This window comes from Gallinula chloropus (genome assembly GCF_964237585.1).
Source record: "Gallinula chloropus genome assembly, chromosome: 3".
Lineage (NCBI taxonomy): Eukaryota > Metazoa > Chordata > Aves > Gruiformes > Rallidae > Gallinula > Gallinula chloropus.
In genome coordinates this window covers 71,355,712-71,378,842 of record NC_140087.1, presented here as the reverse complement: position 1 = coordinate 71,378,842, position 23,131 = coordinate 71,355,712, and the positions used below count along the sequence as shown (strand labels likewise).

The 23,131-nt window shown below is 40.2% G+C and overlaps 1 protein-coding gene across 6 annotated transcripts in view; it reads right to left on the bottom strand.

The window, feature by feature from the left end:
- Positions 1-23,131, bottom strand: part of CDC42BPA (CDC42 binding protein kinase alpha) — a gene marked incomplete at its 5' end in the record, with an annotated part of 194,289 nt that overhangs the window by 117,978 nt on the left and 53,180 nt on the right. For all 6 annotated transcript variants that reach the window (XM_084261410.1, XM_084261412.1, XM_084261411.1 and 3 more), the window contains 3 exons: positions 1,213-1,308; positions 5,868-5,951; positions 12,031-12,122. In XM_084261410.1, coding sequence (XP_084117536.1) covers positions 1,213-1,308; positions 5,868-5,951; positions 12,031-12,122 — 272 coding nt within the window. The remainder of the gene's footprint in view (positions 1-1,212; positions 1,309-5,867; positions 5,952-12,030; positions 12,123-23,131) is intronic.

Genomic DNA, 23,131 nt, shown 5'->3' with positions numbered 1-23,131 from the left:
GGGAGTCCAGAACTGGACATGATACTTCAGGTGCAGCTGCACCAGGGCTCAGCGGAGAGGCAGGACTTCCACCGACCTGCTGGCAACACTACTCCTTCTAGAATACTCTTGACCTTTTTTTGCTGTGAGGGTGCATTTCTGGCTTACGGTCAGCTTATCCACCAGGACCTCAAACAAAACTGCTTTCCAGGTGGCTGGCTTCCAGCATGTACTGTGTTTATGTTATTCCACCCAGATGCAGGACACTGCATTTCCCTTCGTTGAACTTCATAAGATTGTTCTCTCCCCAGTTCTCCAGCCTGTTAATAATCCATCTGAATGATGGTACAGCCACCTGACATATCAGCCACTTCTCTCTCTTTACCATCATCAATGGAATAGCTGAGAGTGCACTTCATCCTATTGTCCAGGTCGTTTAAAAATGATGTTGGCCCCAGTAGTGAGCCCTGAGGTACACCACCTCTAGTTAGGCTTTGTGCCACTGATCATGACTCCCTAGGCCTGGTAGTTCAGTCAGTTTTCAATGCACCTCACTGTTGCTTACCTAATGCATGCTTTTTCAGCTTGTCTATGATGATGTTACAGCTGACAGTGCAACGGCATTACTAAGTCAAGGTAAATAACATCTACTGCTCAACCCCATCTACAGCTCAATCTACACAGATTATTTAAATTTTATTTTAAGAAAAAGCACATGGAGCATTAGCAATACATTTGCCCTAAAATGATGAAAAGCAGTGTGATGGATATTTTCCCCAGCAGGCTCTCCAAGTAGCTCAGCTGACAGAGTAGAAAGCAATATAGTGGCAGCAAAAGGTGTTGCAATTCTGCAAGAATTCCACTGCACAGTGGATTTTTAAGAAAACTTTAGAACTTACTAATGATATAGAATCCAAAGCACAGGGCAATAAAACCCAAATAAGCAAAATCTAACATTGTGTAGTATTTTACTTTTTCAGGCATAAACATTAACGACAAATGCAAAGTGGTTTAGAAAACAAAGCTGTATTCCTGAGATATATATATATAGCAAAACTTCCAAAGTTTCTGACCACCCTCCACCCTTCAGAATCTTAGACACAAAATCCCATGTGATCACATGGTCCGTACAGCCCGGAACACAAAACTAAAAATTAAACAAACTGTATTTCTGTGTCAAACCACAACTAAGAATCTGTATTCCATCCATATATACATAAAAACTATACTCACTAAATAGTTTTCATCCTGGAATGCATAATGCAACGTTGTGATCCACTGGTTATCTCCATTCACTAACACATCTCTCTCTTCTCGAAAACAGGCTGTCTGAAGTGGAACAAAAACAATTATAGGCTTTAAGTAAAATATAGAAAGGAACACATTTTGTGAGTTGACTAGGTTTTAACATTCATATTTTATGGGAAAAAAATTCAGAATGGCCTCTCAGTTAAAATGTTATTTACTACATTCTCCAAATATGCCAGAATCTATTAAAAACTAGGTATCTTAAAAGTCCACCTTCTTAAAATTTAAACAGTTGTACTCCTCTATATTGCTAAATGATGTAAACGGAAAAATAAGCTGCTGCTTCCCATTGCCTAAAAATCCCAAGCCAAAGTCTTGTCTTTTTTGTACATATAGGTATTGAAATCAAGTATCAAGATGATAGAATAGTAATATAAAATTGGAAAGAAAACCCACCCCAACAATCAATAATGGCAATGTATAATTAAAACTGCAATAGGAGATAAAGAACTCCAATCTGGAGTCTTGTCACATTGTTTTATCTCATCTTGCTGTCAGCCTAGTTTTACACTTGAGTTTGCACATAAGCAAGGTTCTTCATTTGAAAGTAATTGCTAATAATGTCCATCTAGTCATAATTTGACAACCATTAACCAGCTGGGTTTTTCTCCACACTTTTTGCTCAGGAAAGGTAGGATAGAATTGAATATTGCTCTTGCCAGATATAAGATGTTGACAAGAGATCCAGTAGGACCTTCCCCCAATATACTGGAAAGAAACACAGAAGGCAAAAGGTGCCTCTATAGCAAGTAGAACAGAAGAGGAACATGGACTGCCAAAAAATGTTAAGTTATACCTAAGAGAAGGAGAACAGAGGTTCATATGAAACAAAAGATGATAAAACGTGAGGACAATAACCAACTGGAAAGCAGCAGGGCAGTTAATTCAATGGAAGTCTTGCAACCTGCACCTAAGAAGTGAATAAAATACCTCTGCAAAAACAGATTTGGAGAAATGTCAGAGGAAAATGACCAAAAAGACAAGATGCCAGACAGAAACTATAGTACAGAAATATGATAAACATTTTGAAGGGAACGAATTCTCTAGAGAATGTTACAATAAAACAAGAAGTGCCAAATAGCAAAGCCAAAATAAAATTTTGTTCAGAAAAAGGTCTAACAGTGTAAAAGAAAGAATAATAATTGCATGGGCTCTATTTAGAAGGCAGATGGAGAGTTAGAGAGGAACACAGACCATAATCTCTTCCAGCACACTCTGCTACTTAACAAAGATGTTTCATTGATTTGAGCCATGATCATCTCTTTCGTCTTAGAAGACAGTAAAATTTAAAGGAAAAATCAAGTCTTTTCTTTTTATTTTTCCAATTTAATTTCCAAACACTGTAGGTAAATACCACAACTCTGGCATGATTATTGTTGACTGTGAGATTTGGAGAGTAAAGAATGAAAAGTGAAGTAGCATTTAAACTCAGCTGTGCACAACAGTATGTGCACTAAAAGCAGAGCAGAAAATAACCACTTCCTCCAAGCAAAGAAACCATACCAAGTCTTTTTTCAGTGAATACAACGAGTAAGAATAAAGCAGATCAAGAAAAAGAAAAGTTGTATAACACAATGCATGAAATAACTCAGGGAAATTAGAGAAAATAACCAAACATAATCTAACCAAATACCCTCAAAAGTTATTAAATAAAAAACGGACTTGGGGGATGGGGGAAGGAGAAAGGATGATGCTCAGAATGAACAAAAGCTGTTCTGTGATTCAGTTGATTTTTTTCCTTCCTTGTTTGTAACCTCTTGACATATTTCAGAGATATGAACTCTTGTTTTCACAAGAATAAATGACACCTAGTTACTCTACTTGTTATTACACAGTTCACAGGATTAGTTACTACAGAGAATTTATGTAATTCCAGTTGGTTTTGCCATGATTTAACAAAAGACCACGCATTCCTTGAGCACTGCAGACACCCACCACCGGGCAGCATGCCTAGAGCTGACAGCAACAGCTATTACCACAGTAGATCACAGCTGACACAGCAACAGCCAAACAGTTGAAGTGATTCGTAGGCTTTACATTAATTCATGGGGGTAGGAAGGGAAAAAAAAAAGATTAAAAAAAAGATGGTAGGTAGCAGTGGTTCTTGTAATTACTGTAACAGCTCAATTAAGCTTGGGGATTTTTTTAAAATTAAGCTTTTTTTTGTCTCTCTCATTATTTCAACATTGGACTTAACTTCCTTATGCACAGTAATGCTGAATTGTTGGCAGAAACCTCTGAAGGTCATCTGATCCAAGCCTGTCATATTAAAGCCAACTCAATGCTATAGTTGCATCTGTCCTCTAACTGTGGCCTTCAACTGGCAAACAACTTGGGCTGCTCAGCTAGTTGGTGCTCACATCCTTACAGCTCAGACTTTGCACTTCCCATCAGTGCAGACTGCTTCCATGCTGCATAATACTTGTCCTGGTCTGTCCTGAGCCTCCTCTGGCATCGCCGTGGCACAGATGTAACCATATGTGGTTCATCAACACACGTGGTAACAGGTTTGGGAGTGTAACAGCAAGTGTCGCACACTTCAGCTACTCCCTGCATCAGCACTGTTCCCAGGTCTACATTACGTCTCTGAGTTTTGAACAGCACAGGTATTTGGAAAACTTCTGCTCTTTATAGTAGAAAAAAAGAACACTGACCTCACCACCTGTATAATTTCACCATAACACAGTTTTTTCATGCAGTTACTCCAAGAGCTTGCAGCCATCAACCTTAACCTGGCATTTGCACAGCTCTGAGAACATACCCCCCTGCTGCTCCTACAAATCACTCCCAATTCCCGCTGAGTTGATACAAGGATGGAAGAACAACAACTTATTTCTGCCATTTACATATGCACCCACAGAGATGCTTGTCCTGCACTGATGGTCTGATTTTCTGGTGTGTTTCGGTGTTGGTGCAGCACATTGCTAACAGAGTCAAAACACGTCATTTTTCCTAGCAGCAGTGACAACTGAGATGTGTTCATCAACGTTTAAGAACAACAGGTAACAGCTGTTGAAGGTCATGCTTTGTAATGCATTTTCACTCCGGATTGTTCTCTTTCCACTCTATGCCCATGGGTTACAAATACATGGAAAAACATAGCTGTAATTCTTTTCAGGCTAACAGTTCAGACTTTCAGAAATTCAGCTGGACCCATGGGAGGGGTATTTTTAATACCCTGCATAAAGAAAAATCTTTCAAACCTATTTATAACTGTATTTTAATGGAAAGAAATAGGTTTTAAGCTGACTTTAAAAGGGTACATTTAAAAATAGAGTGGAACTTTTTTCCTGGTCTTTTCTTTTTCACTGAAATAATAAAACTTAGCCTGATGACATCTGTTTTGGAGGGCAACACCTCTTTCTATCAAGATTAAAGCTAGATTGCACTGGATAAAGAGGAAACACATTGTGCACATCTAACCACCATCTGAATGCCATTTATACTTCTTAATGTGATAATATTGCCATTAAGAGAGCCAGGATGTGCACACATCAGATGCTGGCTTTAGTTTGTCTGGATGCATTCTGGGTTTTGTTTTGGTAGTGAGTTTTGGGTTTGTTGTGTTGTGTTTTTTTTCAAGTGTGATGGTTTCCCATTGATCTCATTTCCTAACAAGATAGAATTAAAACATAAATGCAGAAAACAGAACAAACTTGGAAGCAACTGAACAGCAAGGCAGTCTGAGAATAGGAAAGTAGAAGTCTCAAATAAAACCTGAAAGTTAAAAATAATTCAGCCTGGCAAGTTGGAAGAGACACCAAGATAGTGCTTGCACCATTCAAACTAAAGAAATCCCAGCAGGCAAAGCGATTTGGCCATTTGGCAATTGGTATGTGTTAAGACTCTGAGCTATATTTTTACAAATCTATTTTTTAAAGCAGTTGATTTTCAGGGTGCATAGATGAAGAATTTCAAAGCAGTTTCAAGAGTTCAATACATGTTCTGTTTAAAATTAATACACAAGTCATCAGGAGTAGTTTATTTCCAAAAGAATGCTGAATATTGAGTCCAAAGAGTGGGGTTCTATAATTTAAGTAGGAACCCAAGTTAAAGCAGGGCTGGTGAAAGAACTGTTCCACTTTTTTTCAGGACACGGAGTGGTGAGGAACTTTTCATCCCAAATTTTTGCAGATGGACATTCTTATGGAACATGCACTCAAACATATTTAAAACTTACCTTTCTGATTCTTTCCCTTGACTAAATTCTAACCATAGATAAACTGTATGCTTGGTGAGTTATAGCTCAGTAATTATCTTTCACCATGGAAAATACTTGCTGAAGACTGCATTGCTAACTGGAATAAATGCATTACAAGATTGCTTGTACAGCTGGTAATTCTTGGGCAACTACAGAAAAGGTATAATGTCTCCAACAGCCAGCCCCACCTAAATCAAGATTCCATGACAGTTTACCCCTTCTCATGAAATTAAGATTAAAGCAGCTCAATCTTAATCTTCATACTGCCAGTAAGTAGTGAAGCACCTCCTCAGTCCCTCTATACATAGTTTGTGGAAAGAGAAGTAACAATTCAGCACAGCAAGAGGGTGTGTGTTTATAGAAAACCGAGTGATCTTACTTCAGCTCTCTTCAGCATCTCCCACTTATTAAGTATCTTCATGGCAAAAACTTTATCCGCATTCTTCAGTTTTACTACAGCAACCTGAAAAAGATCAATGAAAGGCAAGTAACTTAAAACAGGAAAATGCATATTGTTTTAACTTTTATGAAACGTTGCAGTTCTGGAGGTTTTTGAGGTTTTATTCTCACTGTTCTGGACACTTAACTTTAGTATCCAACAATAACATAGCATCAAGAAAGAATAACATCGTAACACTACAGGGTATTTATTCTATGAAAGTTTCAGGTATAATTTAAGTTTTCATTTTGTATCAGACTTTCATTATGTATCATTCTTCAAGGCCTCCACAGAGGACAAGTGTATTTCTCACCATCACACTTCGTGCTCTATCTTACTACCATGCAGCTGTCACTGGCTGTGTGCTCTATATCCTTAAACTTATCCTCCTAGTCCTATGTAATAATGTAAATTACAGAACCACCAAGAAAAGACAACAATGTAGCAGTTTCTAGGATAAAATAAACAACGGCATTTAGGGTTTAGACACAAATTAGACTGTAGGTTTACCATTAAACAACTTCCGCTTTTATTTCAAATAATGCATTACACTTCCCTCAAAGATATAGCAAAGTATTACTTCACATCTTTCCTCCTGAAGATCAGTAAGCTTTTATCATGTCTGTCGTCAGTGGCAGGGGAACAGTGAAATCTGCATTTTCTAGAGTAGTAAAACTTAGGAAATGCAAGTCCTCCTCCCTCTCATGACTTCTGAAACGTTAGAATCCACGGGCTTATGTAATTATAGGTCAAAGCCAGCTGAGACAATCCTTTTCTCAGAATATTATAGATTTGCTAGCTTTTATTATAAGGAATATTTTTAGAAAAGAGGGAGGGAAGAGGTTTACACAAACATGTGTTCACAGTTCAGGCTTCTAGAAAGCTGTGTCCTTCCCAAAATGGCCATGAATGCCACAGACTAGGCTGCTGATAGAACTAGACCAGACCACTGCACTACCACCCCAATTAGAGGGAAGTTCAACAATCAACCAATTTTAACAACCCTCCTCCAACTATCTCATTCTGCATCTTCCCTTTCAAAAAAATCCCAAAGCTTAAGGAGATACAAGTTTATTTTTGTGTGCATCTGGTTTCAAACCAACGTGCTGTCACGCAGATTATCATCATCTTCATCCTGCAGGCTAGTGACAAGAAAATACTACGGTTGAATCCTACATTCCTTTCAGCTCTCTCACGATCAGTAAACCAGCTATGTGTGAAGACAGCGATAAGAGAAAACAAAATACAGGAACAGGCAGTTGGAAGAAAGCGTCATGCAAACCTCTTTCAACAACCTCCAAATGTGTTGTCAGCTGCAGCAGCTTCATGAACATGGCAAAAGCTCAGACCGAAGGACTGCAGTCGTCAGATGTCTGAACTAACGCGTATCTGGAAGAGTACCTACTGCTTAGCTATACATTCATCGCTCAAGCAGCTGTTGCTTCCCACATGCGCAGCAATGCATCAGCAACCCTGCTCCTGACACAGCTGCTGTCAGAGTTTCCAGGGAGGTAGAGTGGGAGCCAGATTAAAGAAACTGAAAGAAGACAGAAAGGTGCTATAGCTATTTGTTTAAACTAGTTTACGAACCAAAATGTTTAAAGGTTACTTCATGTAACAAAACTGAGGTTTGAGTCCAGATTTGGGAACCTTCACGGTATTTTCAGATTTGAAACAGACAAATAGATTGCTACTTTAGACTATAATCTAATTATAGTTCATAAAGAAGGTCTACTCTTCTGTGGGGTATCCCAAGACTAAGTATCACAATTTCCCTTTGGAGGGAAGGATGATTCCTCTGCAGCGATAAAGAATTCACAGAGAATACTGAGTCTCCTTTTACTTTACTAGCTAAAACTAGCTTGAAACGCTCCTCAGCCTTATCTGAATTGATTTGTAATGAGAAGTGGCAGGAGGAGAAAGCCTTAACGTTGAAACTAGTCAGCGTTCAAACTGTATCATATCTTGGATGACAGGGACCCTTTGGCAATAAGCCATCTGTGGTATGAAGCTACAGCACAATTCTGCTCCAAACACCTTTAAGGGGTTTGTGACTGTTAGAAGAAAATAAAAGGTTGGTCCTAGAGCTGGACGGCTGCTGCCCAGCATGAAAAACAAGTTTTTCCCCGCCATTAACCACTGTGGTATAGACAGCCAGAGGGATAAGAGAACACATGTATTTGAAGTTCAACTTCAGGATTTCGTTTCTTGCCTGTAGTATGCCCAGTGAAAGGCTGTATTATTCTGCAAAAGACTTGGTTATTGAAAGACATACATTAATTACACAGCTGCCTAAATTTGTAGTCTCTCTATCCAGCTCTCACTTGGATATAACCAAAGAGCTATAGCAGTGTCTTTGGTTACAGCTGGAGCATAAGGTCTTCGATGACAAGATCAAGGGCTTGGTACCTTCTGTCAATGTGTACTAGTATTGAAGAGTGATTAAGGAACAAAAATAGACTCGTGTTTACCAGCTGTGTTTACGATCAGTCAGAAGCAGCCTTTTAGTCTGTGAAAGCCATTTGTGTTATTCCATATTAATAACCACCACACACACCAAAAGGGGAAAAAAAGGATCACAAACATCATTTTTCTGCAATCGCTGCATCTTTTTGGGGGCAACTCACTGCTTTATGAAAGTAAATTCTAAACCACTTGCTTCAGGACTGCAGAAGAAAAACTTGTCACTGTAGCAATGAGCAGTCTGATGCAGTTTCTAATTTCAACACAAAATTCTGAAACACAATTACTGAGCCAGGCAGTATTCAGACACACACACTATGTATAGAAAGGCCCAAATACACAGACTGCTGTTTTGATCTCCCCTCCCCGATGAAGATGTCAAGACAGAAAAAAGGGTAATCATTCCCATCTAGTTAACCTCAAGTGTCTTGATGCTGGAATTCCTTGCAATTGGACTTTGAAATGTTGGCAGGGTTTTTTTTTTAATTTATATTTTCCTGTGAGCAACCCAACAAAAAATGATTGCTATGTGCTGATGTAAACATCTTGGTTTAATCAGGTTTTTTTCCCCTTCTTCCAACAGTTTTCTGTATTTTCCACAAAGACTGTACAGTCTGGCATGCTGTCAGACACCTTCCACCCTAAACTTGGCTACTTGTCTCTACGGTAGATGTCTACACATTTCCTTACGCAACAGCCTTACACAGAAAAAAAGTTAAACCAGAACTATTCAATTTGAAATTTTCTTTTTTAGAGGAAGAAAAATAGAGAAAAGTAAAATTTAAAACCAATAATTTTTAAAAAAGACTTGACACTCAGCACCTACAACTACCTGAAAGGAGGTTGTAGAGAGGTGGGCGATGGTTTCTTCAGCCAGGTGACAGGAGATAGGACAAGGGGAAATGGTATGAAGCTGTGCCAGGACAGGTTCAGATTACATGTGAGGAAAAAATGTTTCACTGCAAGAGTTGTCAGGGCCTGGAACAGGCTGCCCAGGGAGGGGGTTGAGTCACCTTCCCTGGATGTGTTTAAAAGACAGATAGATGAGGTACTTAGGGATATGGTTTAGCATAGGATGGGAACGGTTGGAACTGATGATCTTAAAGGTCTTTTCCAACTTTGTGATTCTGTGATTCTAGTTCCTCAAGAGTAGGCAGCCCTCCAGAAGGAAGAAGGAATATTACAATTTTGTAAGTGGATGCCAAAATTTAGGAGTAACTAACTAGTTCTTAGAGGCAGAAAATTAATCATCTTCAAAATATGAACAACATAATGACATAATATTTGCTTGCATAAGCAAGCATTAAACATTTTTTTTTTCCCCAAAGCAATACCAGAAGCAACCAAAAACTAGTCAGAGCCTTCCACAGGACACACTTTTATAGTGCTGTGACATGCCACTGCTAAGTGCTGACACCCATTCGCATCACCTTTCATAGCGGCTGTCTTCAACTCCTAAGTTCAAACTTTTCTTTTTTAGAGTTGTGTGTTAAGTTTTTCAAACCATGCTGCCTGATGCCAGCAGAATGAAACATGTGATGCCCACATTATTAATTTTACCAGGATAATCCTCCTTCTCCATGCAAAACAGCTATGTTTTCCAAAGACAGCACTATCCTACAGAAAACTTTAAATAAGTAAATATGTGCAGAGAGAGGGAAAGGGAGCATTCTCAGACTGGCAGTAAGCTGAGTAGGGGGAAAAAAGAACACTAGGAACAATGAACTCTTACAGTTATAAGCAATAACTAGTTTAAACTACTTTTTGTCTACATCAAACCTGTAAAAACAAAAAGGGAAATATTTCTTGACTATGCAAATTGAAAAAAGCAAAAAAAAATTGTAGTGTAAAATCAAAGTAAGAACAAGTCTGAGAGTGTGCCAAAGAAAACTTGCGCTAAGTTTGCAGTCTACAGAATTTCAGAATTATGTTGATTCAGGAGACAAAAATTACCCCTCCCAGTAACCTAGAGCAACCTCGGTCTCATTTATAGCTTGCTGGAAAGAAGACACATTCTTCCAGATTTCTTAATCTATCTCAGTAAACTACTGTAGCCTACTGAAGCATACAAATATGTTGCAATTTAATATTAATACAGTTTTTGGTGGCTTAAGTAGCAGTAAAATTTGGTGGTCCCTTTTTCAACCTTGCTTGGATATTTACTGATTATTTTCAAAGAACATTACTAATTTTATACAGAACTTGTTTTCTTAAGACAAATGTCTGTAAAGGACTTGAAACTTGTCTTCTTTAAGCTAGCAAGATAATTTAACATATATCCATGCAAATATTTAGGAAGTCCCACTTCAACAACGTGCAAACCCGAACATCTTCCCTGAAAAAACTTCAGTTTTCCCCTTCCTGCAGATTCTGACAGTTAAGTAGAGTCGTGCTATCCTTCTCAGATGAAGAATTAAAAAGAAACACTGTTCCTAAAAGAAAACTAACCAATTACACAGACTGTCCCCGAAGGACAGGGAAAGTTATGCTCTCACTACTCATAGGATGATTCATCACAAAGAAGCTTCCTGAGAAACAAACACAGAGCTTTTTATGGTTTAGTGGCTACAAAGTTTGATGCTGATCTAGCAGACAAAAATGACTCCTCTTAAATACACAGTAAAAGGCAGGTTTCTTATACAACAAGAATGCACCCACATCAGTTATTTTTCTTATATCTTAAACATCCTGAACATGAACTCCACTGAATCTGCTGCGGCAGCACTGAGAAAAGCTAATGTTTTAAGCAGAAGCATTTACATCAAAAAGGAGAATGCAATGTTTTCTTTATGGCAAAGGTTCAGGCTACAAATAAATTCCCCATGAGTAACTTCAGCCTTCAGTCTCCTTTACAAAGAAGCACTACTCCAGATGAAGCTAAACCAATCAAAAGTGATAAAGTAGCTAAAGAAATACTCCTCTTTTTTTGTTATTTTTACAGTTGCCCAATAATCACATTTGCAATGTAGGCATCAGAATCTGTTGTGATATACACTACAGCAAAAGTTCCTGTTCCTAAAACACTACTTATAGAAGTCTAGTCTTCCATAACCATGGACTACATAGTAAAGACTAATTTTCACACATGATGCAAACATGTACATGTACCTGTAACCCACTCTTCTGTCACATGCCATAGAGACTACAGAGATGCTCTCATACAGCAAAAACGTTCAAGCATTCATTAAAAATAGAAAATTGACAGGAATAGAAAGATTTCTCTGCGTTCTTGGAAGGTCAATATCGATATATGGCTATTTAAGTTGCTGAAAATTACTTTCAGACTATTTGGTCATGAGGATAACTAGAAATGGCTAGATCTTTATACCATCAGTAACTTACTGGCCTCTACCTGCTAACTGGAAAGAGTTACAATCAAGCAAATGATTTGTCATCAGACAGTTGAGACACGGTCTTTTAACCCACGTGAACTTACCTTCTCTCAAAATTTAAAAAAAAGAACTGTTAAAACAAAACTCAAAACATACTTGCATCAAACATTAGGTGGGCATACAATATCTACTATGGCTAAACAATCTAAAAGCCCATACATCAGTACATTGATGTTAACAGTCTCAGTGCTGCAGATTTGCAAGCGCCACTACTCAAGCCCTTTCTTCCACCTCCTTCACAGACATACCTCCCCAAAGGCTCCTCGACCAATCACCTTCAGGATTTCAAAATCTTCTTTATGTAGTCGCATCTGTTTCACTTTAGATGTAAAAGGTTTGGCTGAAACAAAAGAAAATTCCAGTCATTTTAAAAAAACCCAAACACACACACGAAAAAACCCCCAGAACCAAAAACCCCAAACACAAGAACCCCACAACAAAATGCAAACAAGGTAAGAGGAACATAAAATAGATGTAACTAGAGCCCTGAAAACAGCAGACTCTTTTGCTTGTATACCTTTCTTTCCTAATGTAATATAATGAAGTTTAAAGCTAGAAATAATGACCAGTAAGCTAAGCCATAACTGTAGTGAGAACAACTTTTTTAATTTAAATGAAAGAAAAAAAGAAAGAGTCAAGCTGACTTTTTCTTTCTAATCTTTTGAGTTCATTGACGTGCACGGGATCTGTGCAGTACGCTGTTAACTCAGTTGCAAAAGCAGAGTCTAATAGAATGAGGAGTTCGCTTCAGACAACGTTCATTTCTCTGCCAAACAGCAAACCAATATTGCATTCAACGCAAAATTAAAATGCTGATGAATTATAACTGGAAGGGCAATACTGGCTTAAACAATATATCATTTTTTGAGCCCTCTTCTTCAAGGTAAGGAACGCTGAATAGTCAGTTCTTGACTTCGGAAGTGAGAACAGTTGGACTCAAGACATTATAAACACACTAGTAGAAAAGCCCCGTGTATATAAAGCTAAGCTCCATTTCCCTCTTCTTTTCCCCCTCTTTTATAATACTTTTGAAAGCAGTAAGCAAAAGGTGGCATTGCGTTCCAGCCAGGTAACCACAGTGTTCTTTGTAATGACACGCTATGAGGAAGACCCTTCCCCTCTGTCTGCCCCATTTAGCGCATCAGCTAACCGTGTTCATTAATGCAGGCTCTCTGCAAAACACCCAACCCCCTGCCCCTAAAACCCCAAAGCTTTAAATAATTAAGAGGGAAAAGGAGTTATTTTTTTTTTAAAAAAAAGTTTTAAAATCATGTTTAATACTTCACACAAACTAGATCTATTACTAAGCCAGTAACTCTGGTAACTACTGTTCATGACAGTTGCCCACAAAAGGTTGTATAGCTCAGGGTACGCAGCGCTGGAACGCCTCTCAGGAAATGTTCAGCTACATTTCTGGTGCAAAGCCAGTCTTTCTCAATGACCCTAAACAAGCAACTTCAGATACTTCACCCACAGTTTCACACCTACAATGGGGACAGTATTTGTGTAATAGCCACAGCACTGACCACTGCACATTTGGATCAAGACAGAACCAAAATAGCACACCTTAAGGTAGCCATTTTACATGGCCCAGAAAATCCCTTTTGGCTTATGCTTTCATGGTACAGGGACCCACCTAGGTCCCCTTCTATACAAAGGCTGACAGAATTAGTACAGCTTTACTTGCAGTGAAGAGTAGCAACAGGTTCTATATTAGGGAAAAATTTGTTTAGAATAAAGTTTCTAAACAGAAATGGGAATTTATTTGCCAAAGTTCCAAAAGTAAATGACCCTACAAAACAGCCAAATATCTACACACTCCTAAGCAACCTGGCTTAGGTTCTCCTAGAATTCAGGTTTTTGTCTTTCTAACACTATGATCTAACCCTGCTACGAAACTCAAAGACTAATACAGATAACCCATCATTCAATTGAGAATTTTGATATTAACATGCACGCCTTCATAGCATTACAAAAATCCAAATGCCTATTACCTGCTATTCAGCAAAGAAAGTCAAGACACAAGCTACCTGCACTTTAATACCTAAATAACCCCACGAAACTTACTTTTCCCTAGTCCTTAAATTAGCACTGTAAATCACATCTGAAATAAAAGGTAACACAAAAATGCTGGGCCTTTTGTTTGTCCTCAAGCCACACAGCCCACTTTCACTAATGTTACTGGTTCAGTGGATGAAATCCTTTAAAAACTTCAGAGTGTCAAAGTCTGAACTTAATGAACTTTTCTAAAACTCCTCAGACACTGGGAATCAGTTCTCTACCAGGAATTATACTTGTTATAACTGTACGGTCATCAGCTTATGATTAAAGAAACCTAGGCTTTAGGTCCAAATAATAAAGATGTATCCATACAATGAGATTTTAATTTCAGTGTTATTTAAAAAAAAATATAATAATTTGATCCAAAATAACTAATAGAATTAAAATACAGGTTTAATATTACATTTAAAATATTTTAAAAATGCAATTTAACATAAACATATTACTGAAGTTCACAGCAACATCCCAAACTTTCAGTTAATCTTTTACACCTTAGGAGTCCTGGAATAAAAAAAAATGACAACAAAATGTGATGCCTTACAGGCACAGCTTCAGCTGTACTGGACCAATTTATTTAATAGAAATATTAATACTACTGGACAAAGTAAAACAAGCCATTAAAGGCTTTTAACTTAAAAAACAACTGATTGAAAACAAACTTTTAGATCTCGACTTCAACATTTTTTGACCATTATAAGCCTGGCTACGGTACAAGGCAAAATATCTTGTTAACAAGCAACAGCATAGCTGTTTAAACCACAGAACTCTTCCTCACTTTATATTCTAAGGAAAGGCCTGTCATTCTTTAATTATTACATTTTGGAATCTTCCAAGGTTCCCATAGGGATGTTGGAAAAATAAACACCATTTTAACTACTCCAGTAAAATATAGTCGACAAAAATAGATTTGGATTAGGTTTAATGATTTGTAGTATCAGTGTTAGTGGAAAAGTTTGTAAACCCTTCTCTGATTTTATCACCTCTAGCAACAGACATGTCAACGTATAGCCAAGTGGTTGTACGAAGAAAGATACAGTCCAAGGAAAAAAAGACAAAATTAAAAAAATAATAAATTGCCCCAGGAATGTGCTCCAAATAGCTTATTCCAAAAATGGTCAATTTGCTTTATCATCAATGTTGTTTGTCTGCTGTGCAAACATCTGCTGTTCTTGTGGCAACAGCGATCTTAAGTACAGAAAACTTGGCCTGGCCGAGGGTCTTGGAAGGCATCTATCTCTTCAGACAGCCGTTCCGTGCATGGAGTTTTCCAGACTACGAGGTTAACCAGCAGACGTTTTGCAACTAGATTGGCAATGTTGCATGAGCTTTGTAAAGACAACGAACTGTAAGGTCAGGGAATGCTTTTCAAAATGCCATGTGCTCTAAGGGGTCCCTGCAATGCAGCTCTGCTAAAGCATACGGGTACACAGCCCTCCCCTATTTACATCCCCATCCCCCTAAACAGAATCATCAGGAAGTAACATCTGGCTGGAGGCCAGACACCCACCAAAGCCGCTCTATCACTACCCTTTTCAGCTGGACAGAGGAGAAAATACATATCAAGAGGCTCAGGAGTGGAGATAAGGACAGGGAGAGATCATTCTGTAATTAGTGTCATAGGCAAAACAGACTCAACATGGAATTATAAAAAAATTATAATTTATTACACACACGCTGAAACCAGAGTTGGATAATGAGAAGTAAAACCAGATCTTATAACATGTCCCCCCACCCCTCCCTTCTTCACAGTCTCAACTTCATAATTTTATTCATAATTTCTCTCCCTTTCTCCCTCCCTCCAGGTGGCACAGGGGGAGACAGGATGAGGATTTTGGTCAGTTCCTCACAAGCTCTTTTCCTTCTTAGCTGAGGGAAGAGCATTCCTCACAGTCTTCCCCACCTCCAGTGTGGGGTCCCACACACAGGAGACAGTCCTCCACCAACTTCTTCAATGTGAATTCTTTCTCATGGGGCTTCAGCTCTTCACTAGCTGCCCCAGCGTGGGTCACTTCTATGGGGTGCAGTCCCTTAGGCCTAGGCTGCTCCAGCCTGGTCCCCCCCAGAGTCACAAGTCCCCCCAGGAAACCTGCTCCAAGAAGGGCCTCTCTCTCCTCAAGCTGCAGGTCCTGCCAGGAGCTTGTGCCAACACAAGTCACAGCATCTTCCATCTCCACCTGCTTCACTGTGGGGTCCTCCACAAGCTGCAGGGGAAGTCTCTGGTGCTTGGAGTGCCTCCTCCCCGCCTTTTCACTGACCTTGGTGTCTACAAAGCTCCTTACGGGTTTTTTTCCTCTTAAATATGTTATCACAGAGGCTGTATTGCTCCAAATACCATTTCCATACTGGAATGTATGGTTTGTCTCAAACAATCTGTCTTGCAAGATAACAGAACCTGCAGAGGCAGGGTTATGTTTTGTGGACTGGCTCTTGCCTCAAAAGGGGCCTGATTCTGCAAATATCTGCGGGGCCTTAGACTAGGGTCTCCATCCTCCAAAGGCTGGAAGGTATTGTAGAGTCTTGATCTCCAAGCAGCCACTCTGACAAACTGGACATTATGCTCAGGTGGGGTCCTCATTCGATAAACCATCTGGACACTGTCCCTGCAAGGGCAGCTGCTCATTCAGTGCCACCATGATAAATAGGATCCTGTCCTTATCCAATGAGGAACAGTAACAGGCAAGCAGGGCCCTGCAGAGGCAGAGTGCCTTCTTGTTAAAGTCCTGTGTAAGGCCACTGAACGGGGTCATTGCTTCACTAGCCCAGCTGAGGGGAGGAGGGGATCAGATGACCATGTGGGACCCCCATTCCCCACCAACTCATTTCCAGAACAGTCTGCAACTCAACACTGAGCCTGCACAAGATATGCTCGGCTTCCCCAGAAGGGTGGGGCCAGGGAGCATGAAAGATGCAGATTCAGGACATCCAGCACATGGCCTGCCATCCAAGGACTACAACCTTATGGCAATCTACGCTAGACCCCTGGATGATAGCATCTTCTTTGTTCTTTCCTTCTCAGTCTGTATCTATCTCTCTTTCTCTCAGCTGCTTCTTCTCAGCACATAATAGTAACAGCGCTTCCAGTTTTGCTAAATTCTACTAATTGTAATGCGCTGCTCAGGGTATATAGTGTGGTGTGGGATTGTTTGCAAGCTTTCTAACTGCGCTCGCTTTTAGGTAAAGTTGTGCCTTGCTTGGACCTCCTGGGTAATTGTTGTTACTCCTGAGTACCCTGCAGAGGATTATAGAAGCTAATCTCATCAGCGTGGCTGTTAGAAGAGACTAGCTAAGAGAGGAGTAACCTGGCCCCTGGGGCACACAGAAAAGGTTAACTCTACAGGTACCCATCTGCTGGGATGGGACAGACAGGTCTGAGCCTCTCTGGTTTGCCCAACTGAGGGGACTCGATAGAGTCGCTACCACCACGCTGATGGGCTCGGCCTTGGTCAGCGGAGGGGCTCTCCTTGAACCCAGCTGTTGTTTACTACATTGGGCCTAGGGCAAGCTTCTAGCAGCTTCTTGCCAAAGCCACTCCTGCAGCACTACCCCACCCCCCAACCTTGCCACACAAACCCACGACACACCACCCTTTTTCTTTTCACAAGGAGCTGCAGTTTCCTCAATCAGAGTGACACACTGTGCAGATTTTTGAGAGCAAAAGGCTCTCAAAAAGGCATTTCCTTTGGTACTTCATTCAACCTTCAGAAATCCACAGAGGGGCAGCTGATTATTTTTTTCCACACAGACATCCCCTTTCAAGGTCATTAGCCAGGTGTGGTACAGACGAGGGACCAGGACTTTACTGTGCCAAATCAAAAATCTTCCTCCTCCAAACCAGACTACCTGTGGGCATTATGTCACATAGCTCTTCCAGGATTTTCACTGAAGAGGAAGCAAAGTTCATGATAGAAAACCCGTAAAATTTCCCCAGTATGTTCTCCACATCTGGAGAAAAACTCCCCAGTATGTTGCCACAAGCTGGCAAATCATACGTACAGTCTACGGAGGAAGTTAGGAAAATACTCTGTGTTGACACAATACTCAATCACCATGGAGGAAATGGATAGGTAAGACTTCCCCTGTGAACATTAGCCACCCCACCTGGCCAAATACTTTTGGTCTCACCCTGCCTGGGAAAACTGCACCACCACCCTCTTGGCAAGATTTCTCACACTGACTCAATCGGTTACGTATCATGGCAAGGAAAACCAATGCCCAGATTCACCCTCTGGAGTAGCCAATGTACTGGAGTAGTAAGCTATGCTGTTTTTCAAATTAGGTGAACCAGTCATGACTATTCCTTCAAGTTATTAAAGTCTCTATGGGTCTTTGTCCACATTTTATGTTCTCGTCATTCATTCCATTTACGCTAATAACACGTTCAAACAATAAAAGTCAATAAAAGGAGGATTATACAAGTGTTTGAAATGTAGGTTTGTTTTGGTTTTTTTTTCCAGTCGAAATTTGACCAGAACTTCACCTCAAATAACATGTTAAGCAGATAGGAAAGAGTCAACAGGACTTGTGGTGCCAACCCAGGCACCAGGCACAAGAGGAACATACGTTCTACCCCCTGGACCTGAAAAGGGAGGATTTTATCACAATCACAACCATCCAGTAGAAGAGAGGCAAAAACTGGACTCGTAGTAGTGACACTGAGCTTCAACAGTCTGTTTTTCATATTTAGGGAGGGAGAAGCAGTTACTAGCATTATTTACAGCACGTTTGATATTAAGGAGTTTAATTTTTAAGGATATAAAAGTCCATCTCCCAAAAAGCTAATACAGGGAGGACAGTGACATGGTTGATAACCCAATACTGTTCAGTACTGTGATTATACACGTGATAGCAGACAACATCAAAATAATAAACCAGCAGTACTGCATGCTTTATTTATGAAGTTAGTCCCATGCTCCTGCCTTGTTCCCTCTCCTTCCAGCTCTCCATTTCTGTCTGCAGAGCTTGGGCAGGGCTACCCCTGACATTTTTTTGAGGGTTCACCTGCTGGTGGGAGCTAGTGGTGAGCTCCTTCCCCTTCCCTCACCTGCCAGGTCCCTTTTGTCTCCTCAGCAATGCACTGCAGCAAACCATAGCCAGTGTAGACATGGGTTGAAATTAAAGTCACGTGAGATGAAGGTCACATTGACTGTTTAAAGAAAGTGCTGGAGGTTCCCATAGCTGATTTAAAGAGAAAAGAAATCATAACAGGACAGTGTTTAGGAATTCTTCTCAATGCCTCACTGATGCCAGAGTGGCTGTTTGGATAAATAAGTTGGCTATATCTGCTCAGATGGAAGACTGTATCCTTGACTGGCAGGTCTCAGTAAGATACCCACTTCCAAAGGAACAACAAAATGTGCTTCCTTAGTGATCAGAGAATCGTAGGGGTTGGAAGGGACCTCAAGAGATTGAGTCCAACCTCCCTGCCAAAGCAGGTTCCTTAGGACAGAGGAACCTGTGTATCAGGTGGTCCAGATATCACACAGCAAACCCAGCCATCTGGCTACTAAATCATTCAATGTAAAATACCATGTCAAGCCAAACACATAGAAATTAAATGCCATCTCCACCAGAACTGTCAACAGCAATGGTGAAAGTTCACTATGAGGGAAACAGATCAGAAAATAAAATGACCACTGGGAAACTAGCTGCTTGCCATTTCAAGACAAAGCCCCCTTTCCTACTCATAGAATGGTCTGGGTAGGAAGGGACCCCAAGGATCAGAGTTCCAACCCCCCTGCCACAGGCAGGGACACCAACCTCCAGGCCTGGATCTACACAAGGTTGCCCAGGGCCCCATCCAACCTGGCCTTGAACACCTCCAGGGATGGGGCATCCAGCACCTCTCTGGGCAGCCTGTTCCAGCACCTTACCACTCTTTCTGTGAAGAACTTCCCCCTAAGATCTAATCTAAACCTTCCCTCCTTTACCTTTAATCCATTCCCCCTTGTCCTGCCAGTGTCTGCCCTTCTAAAAAGTTGATTCCCCTCCTGTTTGTATGTTCCCTTCAGGTACTGGAAGGCTGCAGTGAGGTCCCCCCGCAGCCTTCTCTTCTCCAGGCTGAACAAGCCCAGCTCCCTCAGTCTCTCTTCATAGGGGAGGTGCTCCAGCCCTCTAATCATCTTTGTGGCCCTTCCTCTTGACCCTCTCCAACAGTTCCACATCTTTCTTGTATTGAGGGCCCCTTGTCTGGACACAGTACTCCAGATGGGACCTCACAAAGGCAGAGTAGAGAGGCACAATCACCTCCCTGTCCCTGCTGGCCACCCCTCTTCTGATGAAGCCCAGGATACCATTGGCCTTCCGAGCTGCTGGAGCACACTGCTGGCTCATGTTAAGTTTCTCATCCACCATGACACCCAGGTCCTTCTCAGCAGGGCTACTCTCAAGGAGCTCTTCTCTAGTCTGTATCTATGTCTGGGATTTTTCCAGCCCAAGTGCAACACCTGACACTTGGCAGTGTTGAACCTCATTAGGTTCGCCCAGGCCCATCTTTCCAGCCTGCCAAGATCCCTCTGGATCCTTCCCTAGTTAAAAATAATTAGAAAATTACACATAGAGCTTTTCTGTGCAAAGGTGGAAAATCATGTAACTTAAGAAACTGTCACTTAACTGAATACCAGAAGAGTCTCCAATTCTTCCTAATAATATCCTTGAAAAAAATTTTAAAACCCCCAAAAACCAGAGCAAAATAATACACAGATAGCTTTGTTTTTAAAAGCATTCTGCACTTCTGAAATTTCTCCTACATTCCTGGAAGGAATTTAATAAGTGTTCTCATTTTAAGTGCTCAGTCCAAACCCAAGGTTGCTTTTCCACTGGTTTCTATCAGCTGTTATTATGAAATGTGTAAATAGCATTTTTGAGTTAAGATGGGTCATAACTGGAGGTTTCAAAAACCTCCAGAAAGGAGGTGAGAGAATACTCTTCCCAAAATAAACAGTATTTCTCAAAACAAAGAGAAATAATTGACAATCTGCAAGGCAGAACTGCTTAAAGCCTAACCAAATTCAGAGGAGGTGGAAAAGAAATCTCTTCTCTCCATTCACTAAAGACTGGCAAAAACAGCACAAGAAAGCTTTTCCACCAACTCTCTGGAAGAAACCAGGGGCAAAACACTGTAGTCAACAGCTATTGCAGCTGAACCACAAAACATTAGTTAAGGCAATGAAAGAGAAATCTAAGTCGCAAATACCCTTCTCAGTTTTAACAGTTAAGATTCAGTTTTCATTCCCTCAGAACATTTTTAACATGTTTTTCCTGATGAACAGTTAAGTGCCAACATCTGTAAGCACAAAGTTAAGAATCTGGCATTTTCCAAGAATGAGAAGTATGTCCACAAATTCCTCTACTACAGTATAGACAGGCACAGTATTCTGGATCCTGTTCATCTCAGGGAAAAAAAAAGAAAAAAGTAATCTGTTCTCATCTAGGTCATATGGAGATCATCCAGCCATTCTGGCTACAGTGACCACAAAAGATTCTTCAACAGGAATTTTAAAATCAGAGAGAGAAATAAAATATCTTTTCCAAACATACAATAGTAGCTCTGGTTTTTCCCTCCCCAGACTCAGATGAAAAATAATCCCTATATCATGAAACACCCACTGCAGATCTGGGAAATGCTTCCATACCACATCAAGATATGGCCCTTTTTTTAATATTACTGATCTTTCTCATCAGAAATTTCAATAAACCACCCTATGTTTAAATATTATTATACTAGCAGCAAAACGAAATATTGAACTTTAATTCATCCTCCTGTGCACTGGAGTTCTGATGCAATTCTTGTAGCAGAGTCAGTAAAATCTTTGCTATAGGACTCCTATTCTACCTAGTGAAGAGGGTAGGAGTGCTCTGGGAGCAAGTTGAGAGAAGAGAAAAAACTTGTGGTATTAAAATACCTGGAAGGCTAGCAAAAGAAAAGGAGAAAGGTGATCTTACACTTATAAAACAGAACACTGCTTAGACTCCCCATCCCTCATGCTGTCACAGAGCTGGAGACAAGACAATTAAAATTACATTTGTGACAATCAAGCTTAAAGCTTCACATTCCTGAATATTTCGCATGTAGCTCAACAGGCTGGCGTTTAACTGCCAAAAAATGCTGGATGTTTAAGCTGTAAATAAAATAAAACCTGTGTTGAGAATTACTACATTATTTTTACTTTCATTTTTTTCTTCTGAAAAATCAAAATAAACCAGGCATCAAATATTAATACTTTAAGAAATATTCTTAGTCACTCAATGCATTACTTTTTATTATGTAAAATAGTGATATCACCATCTAATCTGACTAGGCTTTTGAAAAAACACTGTCTTACTGGTTGTGAAAGATTTGGTATTGGTATCAGAGAAAAGAAAATAATCTAATATTACACCATACACAGATTTCAGGGTGGGGAGGGAGGATGACTGTTCATCGAGTAACAATCCTCCACTCTAAGTAACAGGTATTTTGTGCCCACAGCAGAAGCCTGTAACATGCACTACTCAAGGTAGTTGTGGAGGTATCAATAATTCTCTCATTCTTCTTCATTCTGTGTTTATGGGTTTGCATCCTTAATTAATGAATTATTCAAAATATATTTTACTTATAATTCAAATAATCCTCTCATTTAAAAAAATAAGATTCTGCCACATACTGTAATAATATAGAAGTGTTTTACCACAAAAGCTAGCAACTTTGGTCTGCAGAATGCAGGCAGCATCTAGTTCATGATCCTCCCTGACTAAAGGGCCAGTGCTGCAGGTTGCCATTCTCTATATAAAGCTCCCTGCTCAGTTTTCCAGGTTTTTCACTGTACTTTAGGAGTCTCCTGTTCAATTTCCGAAGCTAGAGATAGAAGGATTTTAAGGAATACGCAAACATCTAGTACTGCAGCCTGCCTTACACCCTCCCTTCTCTTGCCTCTCACAAATACATGATTCAGTTTCACCTCTTCCCTGCTCCAACTCCTCATCCCAATGCTCTCCCCCTCAACTACTTGGTCTTAATTTCTGCCACAAGAGTCAGCATCCAGTATCACTCTGCCCTGTCCCCACGAAGCTTTGCCACCACACCTGACTGCTTCTGCCTCCTCTGTTTTCTCCGTATCTGTGCCTCGCCTGCTTCTTTTACTGGTTTGCTCACATCTATCCCGTTACCTCCAGTTCCCCACCCCACTCATTGCCTGCCCAGCCCTCCCCACAGAAAGTACCATCCAAGCACAGTTCTGCTAGTTCTCTGAAGTCTTTCTGGAGTCTCTCTTCCCAAGTCCCAGTTTTGTTGATGATGCCTTGCCACCACCC